Source organism: Ananas comosus, unplaced genomic scaffold (genome assembly GCF_001540865.1).
Source record: "Ananas comosus cultivar F153 unplaced genomic scaffold, ASM154086v1, whole genome shotgun sequence".
NCBI lineage: Eukaryota > Viridiplantae > Streptophyta > Magnoliopsida > Poales > Bromeliaceae > Ananas > Ananas comosus.
In genome coordinates this window covers 17,810-40,175 of record NW_017890672.1, presented here as the reverse complement: position 1 = coordinate 40,175, position 22,366 = coordinate 17,810, and the positions used below count along the sequence as shown (strand labels likewise).

The 22,366-nt window shown below is 46.6% G+C and overlaps 2 protein-coding genes across 2 annotated transcripts; both read right to left on the bottom strand.

Annotated features, from left to right (window-relative positions):
• Positions 1–1,730: 1,730 nt before the first annotated feature.
• LOC109704062 lies at positions 1,731–7,513 on the bottom strand. Its single transcript, XM_020224794.1, has 3 exons — positions 7,010–7,513; positions 5,601–6,008; positions 1,731–2,252 (listed from the first exon to the last, which is right to left on the bottom strand). The coding sequence occupies exons 1-3, from the start codon at positions 7,511–7,513 to the stop codon at positions 1,731–1,733; spliced, it is 1,434 nt and encodes a 477-aa protein (XP_020080383.1).
• Positions 7,514–8,098: 585 nt separating this feature from the next.
• Positions 8,099–8,638, bottom strand: LOC109704061. Its single transcript, XM_020224793.1, has one exon. It carries the CDS (start codon positions 8,636–8,638, stop codon positions 8,099–8,101), a length of 540 nt encoding a protein of 179 aa, XP_020080382.1.
• Positions 8,639–22,366: the final 13,728 nt, after the last annotated feature.

The following is a 22,366-nucleotide window of genomic DNA, read 5'->3' as shown; positions in this document are numbered from 1 at the left end:
AGTATGGCACTATCAACATAATCATGAGCATGTCATAGTTCTCTACATTAGAGTCAAGAGAATGTCATTGTTCTCTACTTTAAAGTGCATCCTACACTTATTCATAAGTCATTCAACTGAATTGAATGTAAATGGAAATACTTTCATGTATATATGTTCTCTATATCATAGAAACATAATAAACTGATCTCCTAATTGTTCTACTGAATTAAACAAGATTGCCTTAATGCATGAACACTTTTATGCATGAACACTCATTTCACATAAGATAAACGTCATGATGACGAAATCCGAGTCCCTTAACCATCACATAGGCATATAATTAAACCACGTCTATAATACATATAGAACATAGGGGAGCTTCACTTGCTCTGGTTAGGTCCGACCCACCTAGTACTAGGCTCCAAAACAGTCCAAGGAGTTCCAAAGATCAGCTCCACTAGGTCGCAATCCTGCTGAGCACGAAGCATACATATCGTATCAAAATTACGATCGAAAAGGCCAATTTCGGCGCAATTACACTTCGTACATTGGAATAGCTTAAATCCCTGTTTTGGCTTAGCTTAATACCTCACGTTAAGCTTCCAGAAGGCCCTCCAAGGCCAAACGAAGGCGGTCCAAGGGTCAAACACCCTCTCGCTGCGAACAACACCAACACGACATCAAAATCATCATATATTAGCAAATATAGTCGGAATCTTGCGAATTCAGTTTTCTAACTGAAATCCCTGCTTACCTCAGGTTAGAATACCTTCCAAACCAGCTTCTAAGAGTACAAGTTCAGCTCAACGAGACTCGAAGACCTGCTGCGAAGAGAAAATTCCAAATTGCATCAATAATCCGCGTATAGTTCCGATTAAGCTTCCGAAATGGCTAATTCTTCCAATTAAGCTTCAAAGTAGCTTATCCCTGGTCTACTGAGATTAATTCACAGTTAAATAACTCATCTTTAAGTGCTAAAACCTCAGTTTAAAATAGCTAGAAGCAACAACTCCAAAACTATACATAATTCGTCCAAGAAATTGCCGAAAATGGAAAATGTGAGCCGCTTACCTCGCCAAGCCTCCAACCAGTAGCTCGCTGGTCCAGAGCTGCGAAAAGACTTCCAAAGTATTCTCTCACACGTTCACAAGGGCTCCGTAACACTCGCAACAAGCGACGAACAAGCGAGGCGACGAAAACGAGCAAAATCGTCGATTTCTATATAGAGAGAGAAAAACCCTAGAGAGAGAGAGAGAGGAAGGTGGAAGAACAATCCCCTGAGCTCCAGCAACCTTCACTAAGCCCCCAGAGTCGTGCTGGGTTCAAATAGATAGGTGTCAAAAGTGAAATGACCAAAATACCCAAGCTGCCACGAATCTGCCAGCTTGTACCGGTACAAGGTGATGTCTGTACTGGTACAGCAAGCAGAAAAGGCTGATTTTCGCCAGTTTGATGCAATTTCTCACTTTTAACATTCCAAGCATCCTCTAACTTATCCAAACACTTGTTCTAACTTTTTAGAACATGTAGGAGTGATCCACACACCATTCCACATACTCGAACTCCGCAATTTGCAAAAGTTCAGTGTATTACAATTACCCTACATGCAAGAATGCCATAATCTCAACATGCTCAAAGAAAGGACAGAGGCATAGAAAGCGATCCGGTGTTTCCGGATGTTACATTCCCCACCCCTTAAAATTGTTTCGGCCGCGAAAATAACTCATTCGTAAATCAAATTTCATACCTCATCTTAGTTCTTCGAAGAGATGAGGATGACGTTCTTTCCTCGCGTCCTCAAGCTCCCACGTCTCTTCCCGGTCGCCGTGTTCGCTCCAATGGATCTTAAGATACGGGATTTCTCGATTTCGTAGCTTTCGCACCTCCCGATCAACAATGTACGCCAGGAACTCCTTGTAAGTCATGTCCTGTTGAAGCTCTATCGGTATATACGAGAGAACATGCTCCGGATCGTTAACATACTTGCGGAGATTGGATACATGAAACACATCGTGCACCCCTGCAAGCCTCGGCGGTAATGCTACTCTGTAGGCCACCGCGCCAACCCTTTCCAAGATCTCAAAGGGTCCGACAAATCGGGGACTTAGCTTCCCCCGGACACCAAATCTCTTGACACCGCGCATTGGCGACACCTTTAGAAACACGCGGTCCCCAACCGCGAACTCAACGTCCTTCCTTCGCTTATCGGTATAACTCTTGTGCCTTGACTGCGCCGTCGCTAATCTTTGCCGGGCGAGACGAACTTTCTCCTACGCCTCTCGAACAACTTCTGGGCCAAGAACAACTCTCTCGCCCACCTCGCTCCAATGAACTGGTGAGCGACACTTCCTTCCATACAGGGTGTCACGCCCCGGGACCGGCGAAGGCCCTCCCGGTAGCGTGCCCAGACCCGCCATATGTCTACACATATAAGGCGTCTGCAACAAAAGTGGAAGTAAAGCAAGAGATAGAACAAATAAAAGAAGTGAAATAACTAGCAACTAATGATATCAGAGCGAGTAAAGTTCTATCATCTACACCAAAGTAAAGAAATAAAGCTAGCCAATAAAAGAAACCATAAGTAGTACAATATCTGTCTCTAGTACAAAAATGGTGGTCTCTAGTACACTGGTAAAACCCTCAACCTCTCGCCAAAAAGGTAAAATATTGAGAGGTAGACCACCTAGCAACTCGTCCTCGAAGGAAGCTAGCTCGAAGCAACTCCCTTCCCGCGATCCCTGGCCTCACCCTGCGTGGAAGGCTCTGAAAAACATCGAGAAAAAGAGGGAGTGAGAGCTATTATTTATAGTCCATGAGGCAATTACTGACTAGCTCAATATCACTAGGCAAATGGAAAGGGGTAAGTAACGAATATAGTATTATGCAATAAATATGCGAACATAAGAAGCTGAAAGAGTATGAATGAAAGCTAACTTACTATGTCTCCAATACGATGGATGTAATGGTGATGTCATCTACGCTATAAGGTATATATCAATGCATACTAATATGCTGTCAAATAATAGGAAGTAAAGCTCACAGATTCATATGCAAAATATAAGGAGTAAGTTATCAAGATAGCCAGTATAGCTATGATGCAATGCATGGAAACGGCAAGATGTACTATATTCATTGTTATGTTATGAGCATGTACACCTATCCAACTTACTAGCTAATCTAAGTAGCAGTTATTCATTCCCACAACGTGGTCGATTTCCATTTCCAATCAAGGAGCTACAAAGGGTGCTTGTGCGCTAAGTGCCAGTGGTTGCCAACATCCCATACTCTTGGTATGTGTTCGTCACACACGATCCCCGTAGGATTCTCAATTATCGCATCAAGACGATATGAACATACGTCGAGAGGCTACTCCGGATGCGGCTTGTAGCGAGCGCATCACAGACATGTGCAATGAGACAATGGCAAGCAGATAGTCAAGTCTCAAGTAGTCCACCTCATGTTCTTAACATAGGTAATAGTCAAATGGATCTCGAAGTATATGTTCTAAGTGTCAAATGAAGTTCCACATTTCTTAAGGTCTATGCTTTATGACATTAGACATTAATGTTTAAGCATGTTCCCACAATCTCAATGGCCCTTCCCTAGGTTACACATGGGTCCCGGATCAATGCGCTTGATGACATTAGCTTCTCTAGTTCACACACCTCTAATGAGGCAATTTTGCCATCGTTTCATATCACAAGATAACTTAAGTTTAAATTGCTATGATGCGACTCTTTACTACGAAATATAGAGCATGGAACCAAGTCTCATACAGAATGCTAAATGACATATATCTCCAAGCATCTCTACTAATAGAGGGTCCAAATTCATTCGATATTGTAAATATGCAATTTTAGCATTCAAAATTCATAATAATAATTAGTTGACAATGCAGTGCTTTTTTCATTAATGATAACTAATTCTCACAAATGGGAATTTCTCATTGTGTGCGCTAGGCAAACCCACGAACCGTCGCGTGGTGCTCGGATTTGCGCGACAAAGTTGTCCGGGTCTCAAATTACTAAAGTATTGAGCGAACAAGATACACGAGCATACGATCTCTTATATATCGAAAATACTAGAAGCAAAAGGGTCAAATCTCAATTAAGAGAAGAAATTCTTCAAGCGGCTAAGAGAGCTAGAACCTTCCTCTAAGCCCAAGGGATTCTAAACATATTTGCCTCAAGCTCTAAATTCAAAATACCCAAAATAAGCCCTAAGTATCAAATCTAGGGTTTCATCTCAAAAACTTAGCAAAACATGGATCAAAAGCTCAAATCATGTTGCTAACCTCTCTAGAAGTCTCAACTTGGGCTCCAAATCAAATGGGGTGGAAGATCTTTCCTCCAACAAGCCTCTAACAAAGCTCCAAGTCCTCTCCAATGGTGGAAAAAACCTCCAAGATGCAAAAGTAGCAAAAATGGGGCATAAAAGCCTTAAAAACAAAATAAAATAGAAGGAAAGGGATGGAGGGCTCTCTTACCTTGATCTCCACCCTCCTCAGCTCAGGGAAGGCCCAAGGGGGCATGGGTGGTAATATAGAAGTCCACAAATGCGAAAAATCCCCTGCAGTTCAAACTGCTCAGAATCTGCACTGCGTACCGGTACACAGGCTCACGTACCGGTACACCTCCCACGAAAATGCCAAACCCGAGCCTCGGGTTTGCTGGAAAACTGCCTGTGTACTGGTATACCATCCCGTACCGGTACAACCATCAACCCTGTACCGGTACAGCCATCAATCCTGTACCGGTACACGACCTAATGAAGGCTACCCGAGAGTCAACCAAAAATCCGATTTTTCGGGTTTCGGTGCTAGGCTTCTAACCTCAATCCTCGAGACTCGAACCACGGGTTGGAACACTGTCTACGACCATCCACAAAGTGTGGAAAAGCTCGGAACACAACCAATCACTCGAACCTCGCAATTTGCAAAGGTCCAGTGTGTTACACAGGGCTTCGAATGGCGGCATTGCAATACTTTCTTGATAGCTATTATTGTATGCAAACTCCGCCATCGATAAGTAATCGTGCCACCCTCCACGATAGTCAAGCACACATGCTCGCAACATGTCCTCGAGTATCTGAATTGTCCTCTCAGATTGTCCATCACTCTGAGGATGAAACGCCGTACTAAAATCGAGCCGCGTGCCTAGAGCATCCTGCAAGCTCCTCCAGAAATGAGAAGTGAACCGGGGGTCTCGATCGGATACAATCGACACGGGAACCCCATGCAGTCTCACTATCTCGTCCAAGTAAACCTGGGCTAACTTGTCTCCTGACCATGTGGTGTGGATCGGCAAAAAGTGAGCCGATTTCGTCAAACGGTCCACAACTACCCATATGGCGTCATGTCGAGCTTGCGATCGGGGCAGCCCGACCAGAAAGTCCATCGCGACATTCTCCTACTTCCACACGGGGATCGGTAAGCTCTGCAACTTCCCCGCGGGAAAACGACGCTCGGCCTTTACTTGCTGGCACGTTAAGCACTGCGCCACGAATTCTCCGATGTCCTTCTTCATACCCGGCCACGAATAATGCAACTTTAGGTCCTTGTACATCTTAGTGCCGCCCGGGTGAATACTATATGGGGAATGATGCGCCTCTTGCAACACCATCCTACGAATATCATCGTCCTTGGGTACGCACAATCGGTTTCTGAACCGAAGTGCACTATCAGCTCCCACGCCGAAATCACCCGCGCGCCCGTCATTGACATCATTCTGCATCTTTTGGAGATACGGATCATCCACTTGCCGCTCCTTAATTTGCTCCAACAAGGTCGGTCGAACCACTAATGCCGCCAAGATAGTCGGAACTTCCGGCGCCACGATCTCTAATCCAAACCGTTGCATTTCCTTATGTAATGACGGTTGACTAGTAATCGCCGTCGCCAAGTTTTCAATAGATTTCCTACTCAGCGCATCGGCCACCACGTTGGCTTTATCGGGGTGGTACAGGATAGTAAGATCATAGTCTTTTCTCAACTCCAGCCATCGCCGCTGCCGTATATTCAACTCTTTCTGGGTGAACAAATACTTGAGGCTTTTGTGGTCGGTATACACCTCACAATGCTCACCATAAAGATAATGCCTCCAAAGCTTCAGCGCGAAAACAACCGCTGCTAGCTCGAGATCGTGTGTCGGGTAGTTCTTCTCATAGCTTTTCAATTGGCGCGAAGCATATGCAATTACTCGCCTATTTTGCATAAGAACACACCCGAGACCGGTGTAGGAAGCATCACTATACACCACGAAGCTCTCTCCCGGCGTTGGCAAAGCAAGTACCGGGGTAGACGTCAACTTCTCCTTCAACTCTTGGAAACTTCGGTCGTAACCTTCGCTCCAATCAAACCTTACTCCTTTATGCGTAAGGCGTGTGAGAGGAGTAGTCAACTTCGCAAACCCCTCAACAAAACGCCTATAATAGCCCGCCAATCCGAGAAAACTGTGGACTTCCGCCACATTCGTAGGACGGGGCCAATCTCGAATCGCCTCAATTTTCTTCGAGTCCACCGAGATTCCACTCCTGGATATCACATGGCCTAAGAAGGTCACCTCCGAAAGCCAGAATTCGCACTTCTTGAGCTTAGCATAAAGCTTCTCACTCGGAGTATTTGCAACACGGTCCTCAGATGCTCCTCGTGCTCTTCTCCACTCCGCGAATACACCAACACGTCGTCGATAAACACCACGACGCACTTATCCAACAATGGTCGGAAGACCCTATTCATCAAGTCCATAAACGTTGTCGGGGCATTGGTAAGCCCAAACGGCATCACCGTAAACTCGTAGTGGCCATACCGCGTACGGTACGCCGTTTTATGCACATCCTTCGGTCGGATTTTCAACTGATGATATCCCGCCTGAAGATCTATCTTCGAATATACCCGCGACCCCTGCAACTGATCGAACAGGTCGTCTATTCTCGGCAACTGGTATTTGTTCTTGATCGTCACCTTGTTCAACTCGCGATAATCAACGCAGAGTCGAAGGGTGCCATCCTTCTTCTTCACAAATAGCACTGGTGCTCCCCACGGGGACACGCTTGGCTTCACGAAGCCTTTATAGAGTAGGTCCTGCAATTGGGCCTTTAACTCCTTAAGCTCCACCGATGCCATTCTATACGGAGCCTTCGAAACTGGCGTCGCACTGGGAATCAAGTCAATGACGAACTCGTCTTCCCAATCCGGTGGTAGTCCCGATAACTCCGCCGGAAACACGTCCGGGTACTCACACACCACCCGAATGTTCCCCAACTCCGGGTACTCCCTTTGAGGGTCCACGATGGTCGCCAAGTAAGCTTTGCAACCACCCTTGATCATCTTTTTCTCCCTCACCGTCGATATAGTCGCCGCAAAGCACGCGCCTTTACATGCCCGATACTCAAACTCTTCTTGACCAGGCTCACGAAAAGTGATCACCCTACTGTCACAGTCGATGCTGGCGTAGTACTTAGAGAGCCAATTAACTCCCAAGATAACATCAAATTCCCACATCTGTTTAAGCACTAGCAAATCCACCGGCATAATCTAGTCGCCGATTTGAACCGGACAAGCTAGGCACTCGTCGTGAACTCTAAACGAGTGTTCTGGTGCGTTAACCCACCAATAGTCATAATTATGCTCTATGTCCATGCCATGCGTCTTAGCAAACGAGGCATCAATGAATGAATGCGATGCGCCCGTGTCAAATAGTGCTCTTGCTCTAATGCCATTTATCAGAATAATACCTGCCACGACGTCGTCGGGTACAGTAGGCTGCTCCTCCACCTGAGTGGCGAAAACCTGTCCACTCGGTGCATGCGATCCCTCCGGTTGTCGCGGTGATGAAGCGCGCCCAGCCGACATGGCTGGTGGAAGTCCTGTGAGCTGTCGTGGAGCATACTGAGCCGAAGCAGCTGACGGAGCAGGTGACGCGCCACCCAGGCAATCCCATCTCATGTGTCCCGCTTGGCCGCATCGAAAACACCTCCCGTCACGCTGAGAGCATTCACTCAGCCTATGATTCCCACCGCAAATCACGCACGGGGAGGAACCCGTCTGACTCCTTGTCTGGCTTCTATCTCGCCGCCACTGGGATCTAGGGTGCTGAGGGGGTCGCTTAGAACTTGACTACCCCGCGGAACCACCAGCCGGTCGCTTCTTGGAATTCTCCCTATCCTTGTCCCTCTCAAACGCCTCGCGTTCCTCACACGCAATGGCATTACCGCGCTCTATCCATAGCGCACGATCGAGCACCTCTTCGTAGGTCTTCAACCGGAGCGCCTGAACAGTCTTGAATATCTCCGGCCGCAATCCGCGCTCAAAGACCTCCGCCCGATCTCGGTCACCATGAACCAAACCGGGAACATAGTTAACCATGTGCGAGAACTCCCTTTCATACTCCCGCACTGTTCGGCTTCCCCGCCTTAGCTTGCGAAAGTCCTCCTTGATCTTCCGCTTGTCACTTTCCAGAAAGTACTCCATTAGTAGAATCTCCCGGAACGCCTCCCAAGTCATAGTAGCCGGATCCAAGGACCGACCATTCATCATTCTCGTCCACCACGATCGAGCCGGCCCCTCTAAACAGTGAGCCGCCAAAAGAACTTTGTCCTTCTCGAGGGTGTAGATATCCTCGAACAACGCCTCAATCGTGGAAAGCCACGCCTCCATCAACCATGGGTCTTTCACATCACCCAAGAAGGTCGGAGGATTAAACCGTTTGAAGGCCGTCAACACCGCCAACGATCACTCCTGCTCGGCCTCAAGTACCTCCGGGATAGGAGCTGAAGAACCTGAAGCTGTCGGAGGAATAGCCGTCACTGGTGCCGCCGCCACCGGCGTAGGTGCTACAGGTGCGGGCGGGTCCTGAGGTACAGGTGTAGCCGCCGCCGCCTGTCGAGCCACCAAGTCGTGGAGCCGTCCTATCTGCACCCCTTGCTATCGCATAGCCCCAGTCAACGCTGCTACTTGGGCCCGCAACTCGCGAACTTCATTGGATCCCACCTGCTCTGGCACCTCATCAGGCAATGCCGGAGTGGTCCGACGCGTATATCGTCTCTGTGACATCTATCCTGAAACGAAACACACGCGTTAACAATCGACATCCGAGACTCTTACTCGTTCCAAATAACTACCCAATCAAGTGAAAGCAACTAGGCATGTTCATTTTCTACTCTCGGCATTATGTAGTCGTCCGCCCCACATAATACCTCAAAAGAAAACAAACGTTCCCTCGAATCCATCTCTAAGAGAAGTTCTACTCATAACCCAATCAATTAGCCTTCGCCTATCCAAGTCCACGTCATACGTGTCCTAATTCCTAAGGTCTCCAATCCTAAGGTCCCTAAGTCCATCCTAGACTTTTGCTTTCACATCGCTCTGATACCACCATATCTGTCCCGCCCCGAGCTCCGCCAATTTGGTCGGATTCGAGCACACGACAGACGCCGAACGGACAGTACCTCCCCTGTCCGCCCAAGGCTCCAACAACAAGTATATTACAAGCAAATCAATAAGGAGAATTGCGAGATATACGAGGTTTGCACGAGGGCAAACAATAACCACAAGTGAAACATCGAAACTAAACAAAACATCCAATATACATGTCATTTGATTTCATTTGAATCAAATACAAGTAGTCTATTTCATTCATTTACATCACGATTTCTTTTAACCATAATATAATTTACATCATCTTTATATTACATCATTTTACAATTTCAACATATAAAAGTTGAGTACACCAAGTGTAGGGTATGCCTATATGACTCCGAGGCCGCTAACTACGGCGCGACTCCCTTGCCTCGATTCTCCGCCGCCCCGCTCGCGTAGGGATCTGCAGGGTTAGTGGTAATGAGAACTAGAACGAAGTTTCCAGTGGGTTCGGCCGCCGACCACGCCGATTCGCCCACTAGGTCTAATTCAGGCATATGTATTTCAATAAAAGAAGAATAACAAACCAACTAATGCACTCTAATACAATGCCTGCAAGAAAGCAATCCACAGATAGATATTCATATTCAGATACATGATAATTATGCATGCATGTCCATTTCACTGTCCTTTGGCCTTTACCCAATCCACCTAGGGTGCTCCTGGTTTACCCCAACTACAGTCCACATATCCCATCTAACGGGGGAGGCACAAGGCACAACCACCCGAAGGATCTTCGCCGGGCACTTTCACCCGTGATGCTTTTCTTCTCCGGAGTACACCGCTCGTGGAGGAGCGACCTCGCACAAGCCGGAACCAATACATGTGAGTATGATCCCATCCTCAATTTGAGGAGGTTTGGCCAACCTGTCACAATTCTCACTGTCTCAATGCCGATGAATGGTTAATACCTATTCATGCACATACTATCACTCGCCAACGTCATGGTGGTCCTAATGCCACAGTACACATAATGTCACTCGGGTTAAACCTTGTTTAACTATTCTCTTTTCGATGTCAATCGAGTCACTAATGTCAATGTCGCCTTTGTTTACTACGGTCACAGTCATTTCTCACATTCACATGCATATAGGGTCTTTCACTATCTTTGTTCACATGGTTCTATATCATTACAATAATCTTACGCAGATAATTGTTACAATCAACATATACTGTTCATTACCCTACATGCAAGAATGCCATAATCTCAACATGCTCAAAGAAAGGACATAGGCATAGAAAGAGATCCGGTGTTTCCGGATAGCACCCCCCACCTTTATGTATCACAAGGATGCCGCGGTTCAGATTTCACGATTTTTGGACTTGTTCGCCGCGAGCTACGACGATCTGTACTATTTCAGCTTGTCTTCTAAATATCTTCGCGCACGCTCGTCGTATCGCCGAACCGAGCGCACCGATGTGTTCGTAGACCTACCAATTAGGTTAAAATGAGATCAAATCCAAGTTTGAACCTCAAAATCACAAAACCCTAAATATAGGTCCTTCACGATGTCATCTTCTCTAATCAAGCCCCTAGCTTGACAAAACATGGAGGAAAACCACCATAGACATCTCTAAATGCTTCAACTAGAAGCAAAACCCAAAACCTAACTTATAATCATAAGAACTCACCTTTGGAGCCCAAGCCTTCCTTCAAAACCTTGATCAAGCTTGCCCTTCACCTTGGAGAGCTTCTTCTCCAAGCTTTTCTCCTCCAAAACCCCTCTAGTCCAAGCCCTAGAGAGAGAGGGAGAGAGAAGAGAAGGATTTTAGAGAGAGAGAGAGGAAAGGTTTGTGTTTAGGTGTAAGGGAAATAAGAGCTAACCCTAACCCTCAGCCCTATACAACCATCTCATGTAACATTTGCACTTAAACCCCTCTCAATTTCATTTTTGCAACCAGCCCTTACTGGGTATTTTCGGGCTCGGGGACTGGTCTCTCCTGTAACACACTGGACTTTTGCAAATTGTGAGGTTCTAGTGATTGGATGTGTTTCGAGCTTTTCCACACTTGGTGGAGGGTCGTAGAATGTTTTTCGATCCAAAAAGTTCGAAAACCTGAATTCTGGACGAGTCCTGAGAGTTTTCACTCTTGGGACCGGTCCCTGAAAGGAGAGACCGGTCCCCCAGTGAGCAGTGTTGTGGCAGCCCTGAGGCAACCGGTCCCTGGCGGGCGAGACTGGTCCCCGAGCGCGTCCTCGCAGTAAGAGACCGGTCCCGCGTAGGGAGAGACCGGTTCCCGAACGTTGGTTTTTCGGGTTCGAAGCGAGAGACCGGTCCCTGCTGGGGAGAGACCGGTCCCTCTGGGCGAAAACTGCCCAGACCGGGCTGATGTAATATTGGTTTTTTGGGGGGGCCTCACTAGATTTTGTTACACTAGATGGGCTTATTAGCCATTCCACCCTCTTTCCTTCCTCATTTCCTCATTCTCACCCTCTCCTTACACTTTCTAGAGAGAGAAGAAGAAGAAGGAGGAGAAGAAGAGGAGGAGGAGCTTGCTTGAGGAGGCTTGGACATGTGTCGAGTTGCGAATGTACTTTCTTAGATTCAACACATGGAACACGTTGTGAACTGCCGCGAGTCTCGGTGGCAATGCAACCTTGTACGCCACCGCGCCAAGGCGCTCTAATACCTCGAACGGTCCGACATATCGGGGACTCTATTTCCCGCGGACCCCAAAACGCCTTACACCTTGCATAGGCGATACCTTCACAAATACACGGTCTCCAACCGCGAATTCCAATTCTCCTCTGCGCTTGTCGGCATAACTCTTTTGCCTTGACTGTGCCGTCGCAAGACGTTGACGGGCAAGGCGAACTTTCTCCTCCACCTCACGCAACACATCGGGGCCAAGAGTAACTCTTTCACCCACCTCGCTCCAATGAATCGGGGAACGACACCTCTTTCCATATAATGCCTCAAATGGCGCCATCACGATACTTTCTTGGTAACTGTTATTGTACGCAAACTACGCCATCGGCAAGTAATTGTGCCATCAGCCCCTATAACCAAGCACACACGCTCGCAACATATCCTCGAGGATTTGTATTGTCCTCTCCGACTGTCCATCACTCTGAGGATGAAATGCTGTACTGAAATCGAGCCGTGTGCCCAATGCGTCTTGCAAGCTCTTCCAAAAATGAGAGGTGAACCTAGGGTCTCGATCCGATACAATTGACACCGGAACCCCATGCAGTCTCACAACCTCGTCAAGGTATACTTGAGCTAGCTTGTCTCCCGACCACGTAGTGTGAATCGGCAAAAAGTGAGCCGATTTCGTCAATCGATCCACTATCACCCATATCGCATCATGTCCGCCTTGTGATCGAGGCAAACCGATAACGAAATCCATTGCTATATTTTCCCATTTCCAAAACGGGTATTGGTAGACTTTGTAGCTTCTCCGCCAAAAACCGGCGCTCCGTTTTCACTTGTTGGCACGTAAGGCATTGCGCCACGAACTCTCCAATTTCTCTTTTCATACCCGGCCACCAATAAAGCATCTTTAGGTCTTGGTACATTTTAGTGCTCACGGGTGTATACTATCGGCAAAAAGCTTCTTGCATGATCGCCCTTCGAACGTCATCATTTTTAGGCACACACCAACGATTTCTAAATCGAAATGCGCCATCAGTTCCAATGCTGAAATCGTCAGCACTACCACTTTTTTCTTAACTCCACACCTTTTGAAGATAAGAATCCGAAGCTTGCAGCCTTTTAATCTTCTCCAACAAGGTCGGTTGCACTACCAACGCGGCTAGTGTTGTCGGCACTCCCAGCGCTACTACTTCGAGGCCCAACCGTTGCATCTCCTTTTGCAATAACTGTTGCGACGTGATCTCCATCGCCAAGTTTTCCACTGATTTCTTACTTAGCGCGTCGGCTACGACATTGGCTTTTCCGGGGTGGTAAAGTATAGTGACATCATAGTCCTTCAACAACTCCAACCACCACCGCTGTCGCATGTTCAATTCCTTCTGGGTGAACAAGTACTTAAGACTCTTATGATCTGTGTAAATCTCATAATGCTCACCGTATAGATAATACCTCCATAACTTTAGCGCGAATATCACCGCAGCTAACTCCAGGTCATGAATCGGGTAGTTCTTTTCACAACTCTTCAACTGGCGTGAAGCATAAGCTATCACCCGACCATTTTGCATTAACACACACCCGAGACCACTGTATGAAGCATCACTGTACACTACGAAGGTCTCCCCCGGAGTCGACAAGGCAAGCACCGGGGTCGATGTCAACTTGTTCTTCAACTCTTCGAAGCTCCGATTGCAATCGTCGCTCCAAATATACTTCGCTCCCTTGTGAGTAGGGCTGGCAAATGAGCGAGCCGGCTCGCGTTTGACTCGCGTTCGACTCGCGTTCGACTCGCGTTCGACTCGATATTTGGCTCGCTCGAGCTCGACTCGAAATTAAATGAGCCGAGCTTGAACAAAAAAAAGGCTCGAAATTCATTTCAAGCCGAGCTTGAGTATTACTCGGCTCGTTCGAATTAGGCTCGAAAAGCTCGAAAAGCTCGAATATATNGGCTCGCGTTCGACTCGATATTTGGCTCGCTCGAGCTCGACTCGAAATTAAATGAGCCGAGCTTGAACAAAAAAAAGGCTCGAAATTCATTTCAAGCCGAGCTTGAGTATTACTCGGCTCGTTCGAATTAGGCTCGAAAAGCTCGAAAAGCTCGAATATATATATATATATATATATATATATATATATTAAAATATATATAAATATATTATATTTTAATTATATATAGCCTGAGTGAATAATCTGAGATGAATAATCTTTTGAAGATAAGGATCCGAAGCTTGAAGATCCTTGATTCTTTCCAATAGGGTCGGTTGCACAACTAATGCGGCAAGTGTAGCCGACACTTCCGGCGCTACCACTTCCAACCCAAGCCTTTGCATCTCCTTTTGCAACAGCGGTTGAGGCGTCATTGCTATCGCTAAGTTCTCCGCCGATTTTCTACTTAGAGCATCAGCCACGACATTGGCTTTCCCGGGGTGGTACAGTATAGTGACATCGTAGTCCTTTAACAGCTCCAACCACCGCCGCTGCCGCATATTCAATTCCTTCTGGGTGAACAAGTACTTTAGACTCTTGTGATCGGTGTATACCTCACAATGTTCACCATATAAGTAATGCCTCCAAAGCTTTAGCGCGAAGATCACCGCGGCTAACTCGAGGTCGTGAATCGGGTAGTTCTTCTCATAACACTTCAATTAGCACGATGCATATGCAATGACTCGCCCATTTTGAATTAACACACACCCGAGACCAACATAAGAGGCATCACTATACACTACAAAAGTCTCCCCCGGAGTCGGCAAGGCAAGCACCGGGGTCGACGTCAATCTGCTCTTTAACTCCTCGAAGCTTCGATCGCAATCGTAGCTCCTCACGTACCTCACTCCTTTATGCGTGAGGCGCGTTAGTGGAGTGGTTATTTTGGCGAACCCCTCCACGAACCGCCGGTAGTAGCCCGCAAGTCCTAGGAAACTGCGAACCTCCGCTACATTCGTCGGGCGAGGCCAATCCTTTATTGCCTCCACTTTCTTCGGGTCTATCGAAACTCCATCGCCTGACACCACATGGCCCAAGAATGTGACCTCCTTTAGCCAAAAGTCACACTTCTTCAACTTCGCATAGAGCTTCTCCTGTCTGAGTATTTGCAACACAACTCTCAGATATTCTTCGTGCTCCTCCTCACTCTTTGAGTAAACCAACACGTCGTCTATAAACACCACGACGCATCGATCCAACAACGGCCTGAAGACTCGATTCATCAAGTCCATAATTGCTGCCTGGGCATTAGTAAGCCCAAACGGCATTACCGTAAACTCATAATGGCCATACCGCGTACGGTACGCCGTTTTGTGCACATCCTTCGGCCTAATCTTTAGCTGATGATACCCCGATTGGAGATCAATCTTCGAATACACCTTGGACCCTTGCAACTGATCGAATAAATCGTCAATCCTTGGCAACGGGTACTTGTTCTTTATCGTCACTTTATTCAACTCACGATAGTCTAAGCAGAGTCGAAGTGTGCCATCCTTTTTCTTCACAAATAGCACCGGAGCTCCCCATGGTGACACGCTCGGCCTCACAAATCCTTTATCGAGCAAGTCTTGTAGTTGGCCTTTCAGCTCCTTTAACTCCACCGGTGCCATTCTATACGGAGCCTTCGAAACTGGTTCCGCCCCAGGAATCATGTTAATGACGAACTCAACTTCCCGGTCCGGTGGCAGTCCCGATAACTCCGCCGGAAACACATCCGGGTACTCGCACGCTACTCGAATATCCCCCAACTCAGGGTACTCCTTCCGAGCATCTACCATGGTTGCCAAATAGGCCTTACACCCTCCTTTGATCATTTTCTTCGCCCTTGCAGACGATATGGTCGCCGCAAAGCGCCTACTTTTGCACGCTTGGTAGACCAACTCCTCTTGATTAGGCTCACGAAAAGTGATCACCTTGCTTTCACAATCTATCACCGTATAGTACTTGGAGAGCCAGTTGGACCCCAAGATAACGTCAAATCCCCACATCTGATCTAGCACCAGCAGATCAATCGGCATAATCCAATCGCCTATTTGCACTGGACACGCCAAACACTCATTGTGGACACTGAATAAGTGTTCTGGGGCATTCACCCACCAATAATCTTCGTTGTATACCATCTCTATGCCACGAGTTTTAGCAAATGACGTGCTAATGAACGAATGAGATGCGCCTATATCAAACACTGCTCTAGCTCTAGTGCCTTTAATCACAATTATACCTGCCACGACATCGTCGGGTGCTGCAGGTTGTTGCTCCTCCACCTGAGTGGCAAAGACTTGGCTGCTAGGCGCTCTCGATCCCTCTGGCTGACGTGGTGATGACGCGCGCCCAGCCGACATCGCCGGTGGTAACCCCGCAAGTTGTCTCGGGGTAGACGGTGCTGAAGCCGCCGTCGGCACAGACGACGCCTAAGTTGGTCACTCCCGGATAAGATGTCCCGGTTGGCCGCATTTGAAACACTTGCCTTCGCGCTGCGGGCAAGTCGATACCTTGTGCTCACCGCCACAAATAACACATCGAGGAGGTCTCCAGTTCCTCGACTGCTATCGGGGATACTGAGGGGTTTCTTAGCATTTGGCCGGCCCCCGGCACCACCCGCCGTCTGCTTCTTGCCCTTGTCCTTAGACTCGGCCATAACTTCTCGTTCTTCTCGCACGTGAGCGCTACCGTGCTCCGCCCACAATGCTCTATCAAAAACCTCCGCAAAGGTCGTCAACTTTAAGATCTGCACCTTTTCATATATCCTCGGCTGAAGTCCTCGCAAGAACTAGTAAGCCCGATCCCGATCATCCCTAACAACATCGGGAACACAGTCTATGATGTGAGAGAATTCTTGCTCATATTCTCCCACCGATCGATCACCCTGTCTCTACTTGGGGAATTTTTCTTGTAACCTCCGCTTCACCGTGTCGGGGAAGTAGTTCGCGAAGGCTACCCTCTTGAACTCCTCACAAAGCATAGGCGGGAGATCGGTAGGTCGATCTCGCTTCACTCGCTTCCACCACACCATCACCGCCTTCTTAAGACAATGGGTGGCAAGATACACCTTGTCCTTCTCCGAGGTATTGAGGTCCTCGAAGAGCGTCTCCATTGAGTCGATCCACGACTCTACCACTGCTGGCTCCACCAACCCACCCTCGAAGGTAGGTGGGTTGAACTTCTTGAACTGAATGAGAGCCGCCAATGTGCGCTCTCGCTCCGCTTCTACCGCCGCACTATCGGGATTTGAGGTTCCCGATCCGGCTAGTATTACCGTAACTGGAATAGCCGCCACTGCTGCCGCTCCCTCGTCCACACTTGGCACCACTACAGGGGGCGCGACATGCTCGTCGCCCGCCTGGGCCGCCGTCGCCTGTCGCCCCAAGGCCTCCTGGAGCCGCTGAATCTGCTCCTATTGGCGTTGAACGGACTCCGCTTGTTGCTGCACCACTCCAATGAGGGTGGTCATTTGCTCCCTAAGCTCTCCGTCGCCACTCGCTCCGAATCGCTCGGGCTCCGCACTCGACTCCTCCGGCATCAACCTTGTCTGCGGTCGTCCACGAGGTGCCATTGCTTCCTGAAAAGAAGCAACTCGCATTAGCTACTTGACCAACTGTCATGCCCCGGGACCGGCGAAGGCCCTCCCGGTAGCGTGCCCAGACCCGCCATATGTCTACACATATAAGGCGTCTACAACAAAAGCGGAAGTAAAGCAAGAGATAGAACAATTAAAAGAAGTGAAATAACAAGCAACTAATGATATCAGAGCGAGTAAAGTTCTATCATCTACACCAAAGTATAGAAATAAAGCTAGACAATAAAAGAAACCATAAGTAGTACAATATCTGTCTCTAGTACAAAAATGGTGGTCTCTAGTACACTGGTACAACCCTCAACCTCTCGCCAAAAAGTAAACATCGAGAGGTAGACCACCTAGCAACTCGTCCTCGAAGGAAGCTAGCTCGAAGCAACTCCCTTCCCGCGATCCCTGGCCTCACCCTGCGTGGAAGGCTCTGAAAAACATCGAGAAAAAGAGGGCGTGAGAACTATAATTTATAGTTCCCAGTGGGCAATTACTGACCTCAGCTCTATGCACCACTAGGCCCCAAAAGAAAAGGGTAAGTACAATAATAATAGCAATAATGACTGCGATATAAAGGCATAATTAAAATGCTAAATTACTAAACTCAAGTATAAACGATGTCATGGTGATGTACATCTACGATATCAAAATAGTAAGTCATTAACCTTTATGAATACATTATGCATAAGTTCTGTCATGGCAACCAAGTATGCTTTAATGCAAAAGGAGACTATCAAGTATACTACATGTCTCAACACTATGCTAAAAGCATATAAATGTAATTCAACTACTAAACCTATCTAGTAGTGATTAACCATTCTCAACACCGTGTCGATTTCCATTTCCAATTAAGGACCTACCAAAGGTAGTCCAGCTTGTGCCGCCTAAGTGCCTGTGGTAGCCCAACATCCCTACTCTTGGAATGTGTCTGTCCCACTCGACCCCGTAGGCTTCTCAATACCGCACGAGCGAACATAAGTCGCGTAGGCTAACTCCGGAGTGCCGGCTTGTAGGGAGCGACCCTCACAAGCATGTGCGAATGAGCACAAATGGCAAACAAGCGTAGTCAATGGCTCAAGTATCCAACCCTCATGTCTCTAACATGGTATAGTCACTAGCATCTCGAAGATCTAGTTCTAAGTCACAAATGAAGTTCCAACATTCTCTAGGTCTAGTGCCCCTTTATGACACTTAGACATTTAATGTTTAAGCATGTTCCACATTCCTCAATGGTCCTATCCACTAGGTTCACACATGTCCCGAGCTCAATGCCGCTTGATGACATTAGCTCTCTAGTTCACATACCTTCTAGTTCAACACCTCTAAATGGCAATTTTGTCATCTTTCATGTCACAAGTAAACTTAAGTTTAAATGCATGAATCCGAACTCATTTACACTATAGAAGCATGAAACCAAGTCTCATAAAGAATGCTAAATACAACCATAGATCTCCCAAGCAACTCTCTACTACATAGAGGTCCAAAATTTCATCATATGTAACATATGCATTTTAAGCATTCTAAAAATCATAATAAATACATTTAGTATGAATATGCATGCTTTTCCAATTTACGGAACATATATAACCATATGTGAGAATTTCTCATATTATAGGCTAGGTCAAACCCACCGAACCGTCGTGTAGTGCCTCGTCTCGCCGAACGAAGTTGTCCACGAGTCTCAAATCACCCTAAAAGTATTGAGCGAAGAGATACACGGGCATTACGATCATCTATAAGATCAAACATTAACAATTATAGCACAAGGGCTAAAACTCACCTAATGAGTGGAAAATCTCTCCCAAGCTCCAAAAGAGAGCTAAATCCCTTCCAATCCAATCTAGGGAAAGGTTCTAATCCAAAAGATTTAGCCCCAAAAGCCCTAGAATCAAAATGCCCAAAATAAGCCCTAATTCTCCAATCTAGGGTTTCATCTTGAATCCATCAACAAAAATCAAATCTAGAGGGAGAGAGCAAGTAGATTACCTCTTAGAAGCTCCAATCCAAGCTCTAAACTCTCCAAGTCCAAGGATCTCCCCTCAACAAAGCTCCAAAACAAAGCCCCAAAGGTGGAAAAGCCTCCAATCAAGCAAAAGAAGCAAAAGAGAGGTTTAATCTCTTAAAATCCTACCAAAATCCAAATAGATCAAAAGAAAATCAAAGAGGGCTCCCTTACCTCTCCTCTTGCTGGTCCCAAGCTCAAGAGAAGACCCCTAGGGCGTGGGGGGTACTAATAAGAAGTCCACAATCGCAAAAAGCCCCCTGCAGTTCAAACTGCACGAAATCAGCCCCCTTGTACCGGTACACGGGCTCTTGTACCGGTACAAGGTCCACGAAATCCAAACCCGAGGCTCGGGTTGCTGGGCTCTGCAGCTCTGTACCGGTACAAGCTCCGATGGCTGTACCGGTACAACCATCAGCCTTGTACCGGTACAAGCACAACCTTGTACCGGTACAAGCCCGCCAGAACTCAATCCGAGAGTCAGCCAAATCCCTTTTTTCGAGTTTTGGTGCAAGGCTTTGTACCACAAATCTCGGGACACGTGCCATAGGTCGGAACACAGTCAACGACCCACCAGAAAATCTGGAAAAGCTCAGAACACGGCCAATCACTCGAACCTCGCAATTTGCAAAGGTCCAGTGTGTTACACCAACATTACTTGACCAGCCCAATCCGGCGAAAGCAATATGCACATTCATCCTTGCCTCAAGCGTCATGTCGTCGGCCGCCCGACACAACACTAGAAGTAAGAAACAAATGGAAATTAAACTCAGCCTCTAATCACATTAGAGACGTCCCTACTTAACCCAATCACATGCTTTCGATAACTTTAATTTCGCGTCACTCACGTTTTCTAGATCCTTAAGGTCTTCCAATCCTAAGGGTCTCTAGGTCCATCCTTATTCTTTCACTCTTGACTCTGATACCACGATATCTGTCACGCCCTGGGACCGATACCAATTTGGGCCGGCCCCAGCACGTCAAACAGACGCCGAACGGACAGAGTTTCCCCTGCCCGCCCAAGGCTCATCACATGTATATTTTCAAAAAGAAGTGCACTAGCGGAAACATACAATACGGCTTACACGAGGGTAAGCAATAGCCACGAGTGAAAAATAGAAAAACTAGCATTCATTTTGTACTATGATTTAATTTAGATCATATACATTACATCCAACTTGTATATTTACAATTCCTTATATTTCATTACATCATTTCTTTCTTACATCACATTTGTCTCAAAAGGGTGCTTTACATTCTTTTCTTTCCATACTTAAAACATCAACATTTTAAATCATCAAATACAAAAGATGATAAAGGGGAATGCTAGTACAAAATGTAAACCCAACTCTGGTGGCCTCTGACTAAGGCGCGATACCTTTATCTCGGTCGCTCGCCGGCTCACTCGGTCCCGGCTCTGTGGAATAGTGGGGTGAGAACTACAACAAAGTTCCTAGTGGGTTCGGCCTCAACATCACCGACTTTCCCACTAGGACTAATTCTGGCATAATAGAAAGGAAAAGCTGCATATAGTAACCAATCTATAATATGATGCTAATATGCCTGAACAATAAGCAGGAAATATGCTCAACATTAACATATGCAGATTATGCAAATTCTTTTGTTCTTTGCACTTTACACTTTGTTTTTGTTCTTTATTCTTTGTTCTTTGTTCTTTGCTCTTTGTTCTTTAATCTCAAGGCTAACCCGGGGGTTTCACCACATTAACTTGCTTCACATTAAGTCCATCATCGCGGGCCCTCAGCTTCCTCCCGCTAAGACCGTCCTTCGGGTTTACTCCAACCCGTGATGTAAAAACTCCGGAGCGCATGGCCCGAGGGGGAGCGACCACCCTCGAGCACGGAACTCATAGCAAGTATGATCGAATCCTTAACTCAAAGGATTGTATGTTCAATCTTGACTTTACACTAACTCTAGTGTTCTTTACATCACTTTATGTTGCTACTCTAGCAATCATTGTTCTTTACCTTTCTTTACTTTTGCTAACTCTAGCAATCATGTTCTTTACATTTCTTTACTTTTGGCTATCTTTAGCATTCATGTTCTTTACGCCCCACTTTGTTTTCACTTTAGTCATTATCATTATTCTTTGCCTCACACTACCTCTAGTGTCACTTTACTTTACGTTACCAAATGCCACTCGATCTATGTCTCATTGTGTCACTCTGTTCTTTCGCCTCACTTTGGTACTCACATTTTCTCTCATGCATACATATATAGGATTTTTGACATTCATAAGGTTCTTAACCATCACATTATACAAGTTGTGTTCACAATCATGCAACATCACATTTTTATCATTACTTTATCCTCAAATGCATGCAACAATGTATATACATATGCTCAATTGAATGACATATTAGGCATAGAGGGAAGTTCAACGAGTTTGAAAAGCACCATCTACCTCGTAGGCTTTCAAAGGTGCTCCGATGATTTTCTTGGGATTTTTAGACCTTTCGTTCTTTACCTGCGGCAAAACGAAGCCCTATTAGGCCATTTCGCCCATAACTTTTTATACACTTTTCGTAACGTTAATCCGAGCGCACCAACGCGTCGAAAACACCCCCAATTAGGTTTTCAGAGGGTCAATTTCACTTAGAAATCCCCATGAGCAAAAGCCCTAATTTGGGTGCCCTAGCTCCATTGCATATATCAAACCTAGGGTTTGATCTCAATGGGAAGCAAAAGTAGCTTCATTCTACTCTAAAAAGTCCATTAAAACCATTCTTAGCTTTATTGAAACCTTAGTTTGGGTTCCACCATGAGAGGTGGTGGAGCTCTCCTTCAAGCTTCACCAC

Bases quoted from the DNA above. Each gene is read 5' to 3' on its own strand.
- LOC109704062 (XM_020224794.1), bottom strand. From the start codon at position 7,513: ATGCCGGTGGATTTGCTAGTGCTTAAACAGATGTGGGAATTTGATGTT. The intron at 6,009-7,009 runs GTGCTATTTGTG...TTGTTCACCCAG, and splicing joins TGTCCCCGTGGGGAGCACCA to AAAGAGTTGAATATACGGCA. The intron at 2,253-5,600 runs GTGTTGCAAGAG...CGAGAGGCGTAG, and splicing joins ACGATGATATTCGTAGGATG to GAGAAAGTTCGTCTCGCCCG.
- LOC109704061 (XM_020224793.1), bottom strand. From the start codon at position 8,638: ATGGAGGCGTGGCTTTCCACGATTGAGGCGTTGTTCGAGGATATCTAC.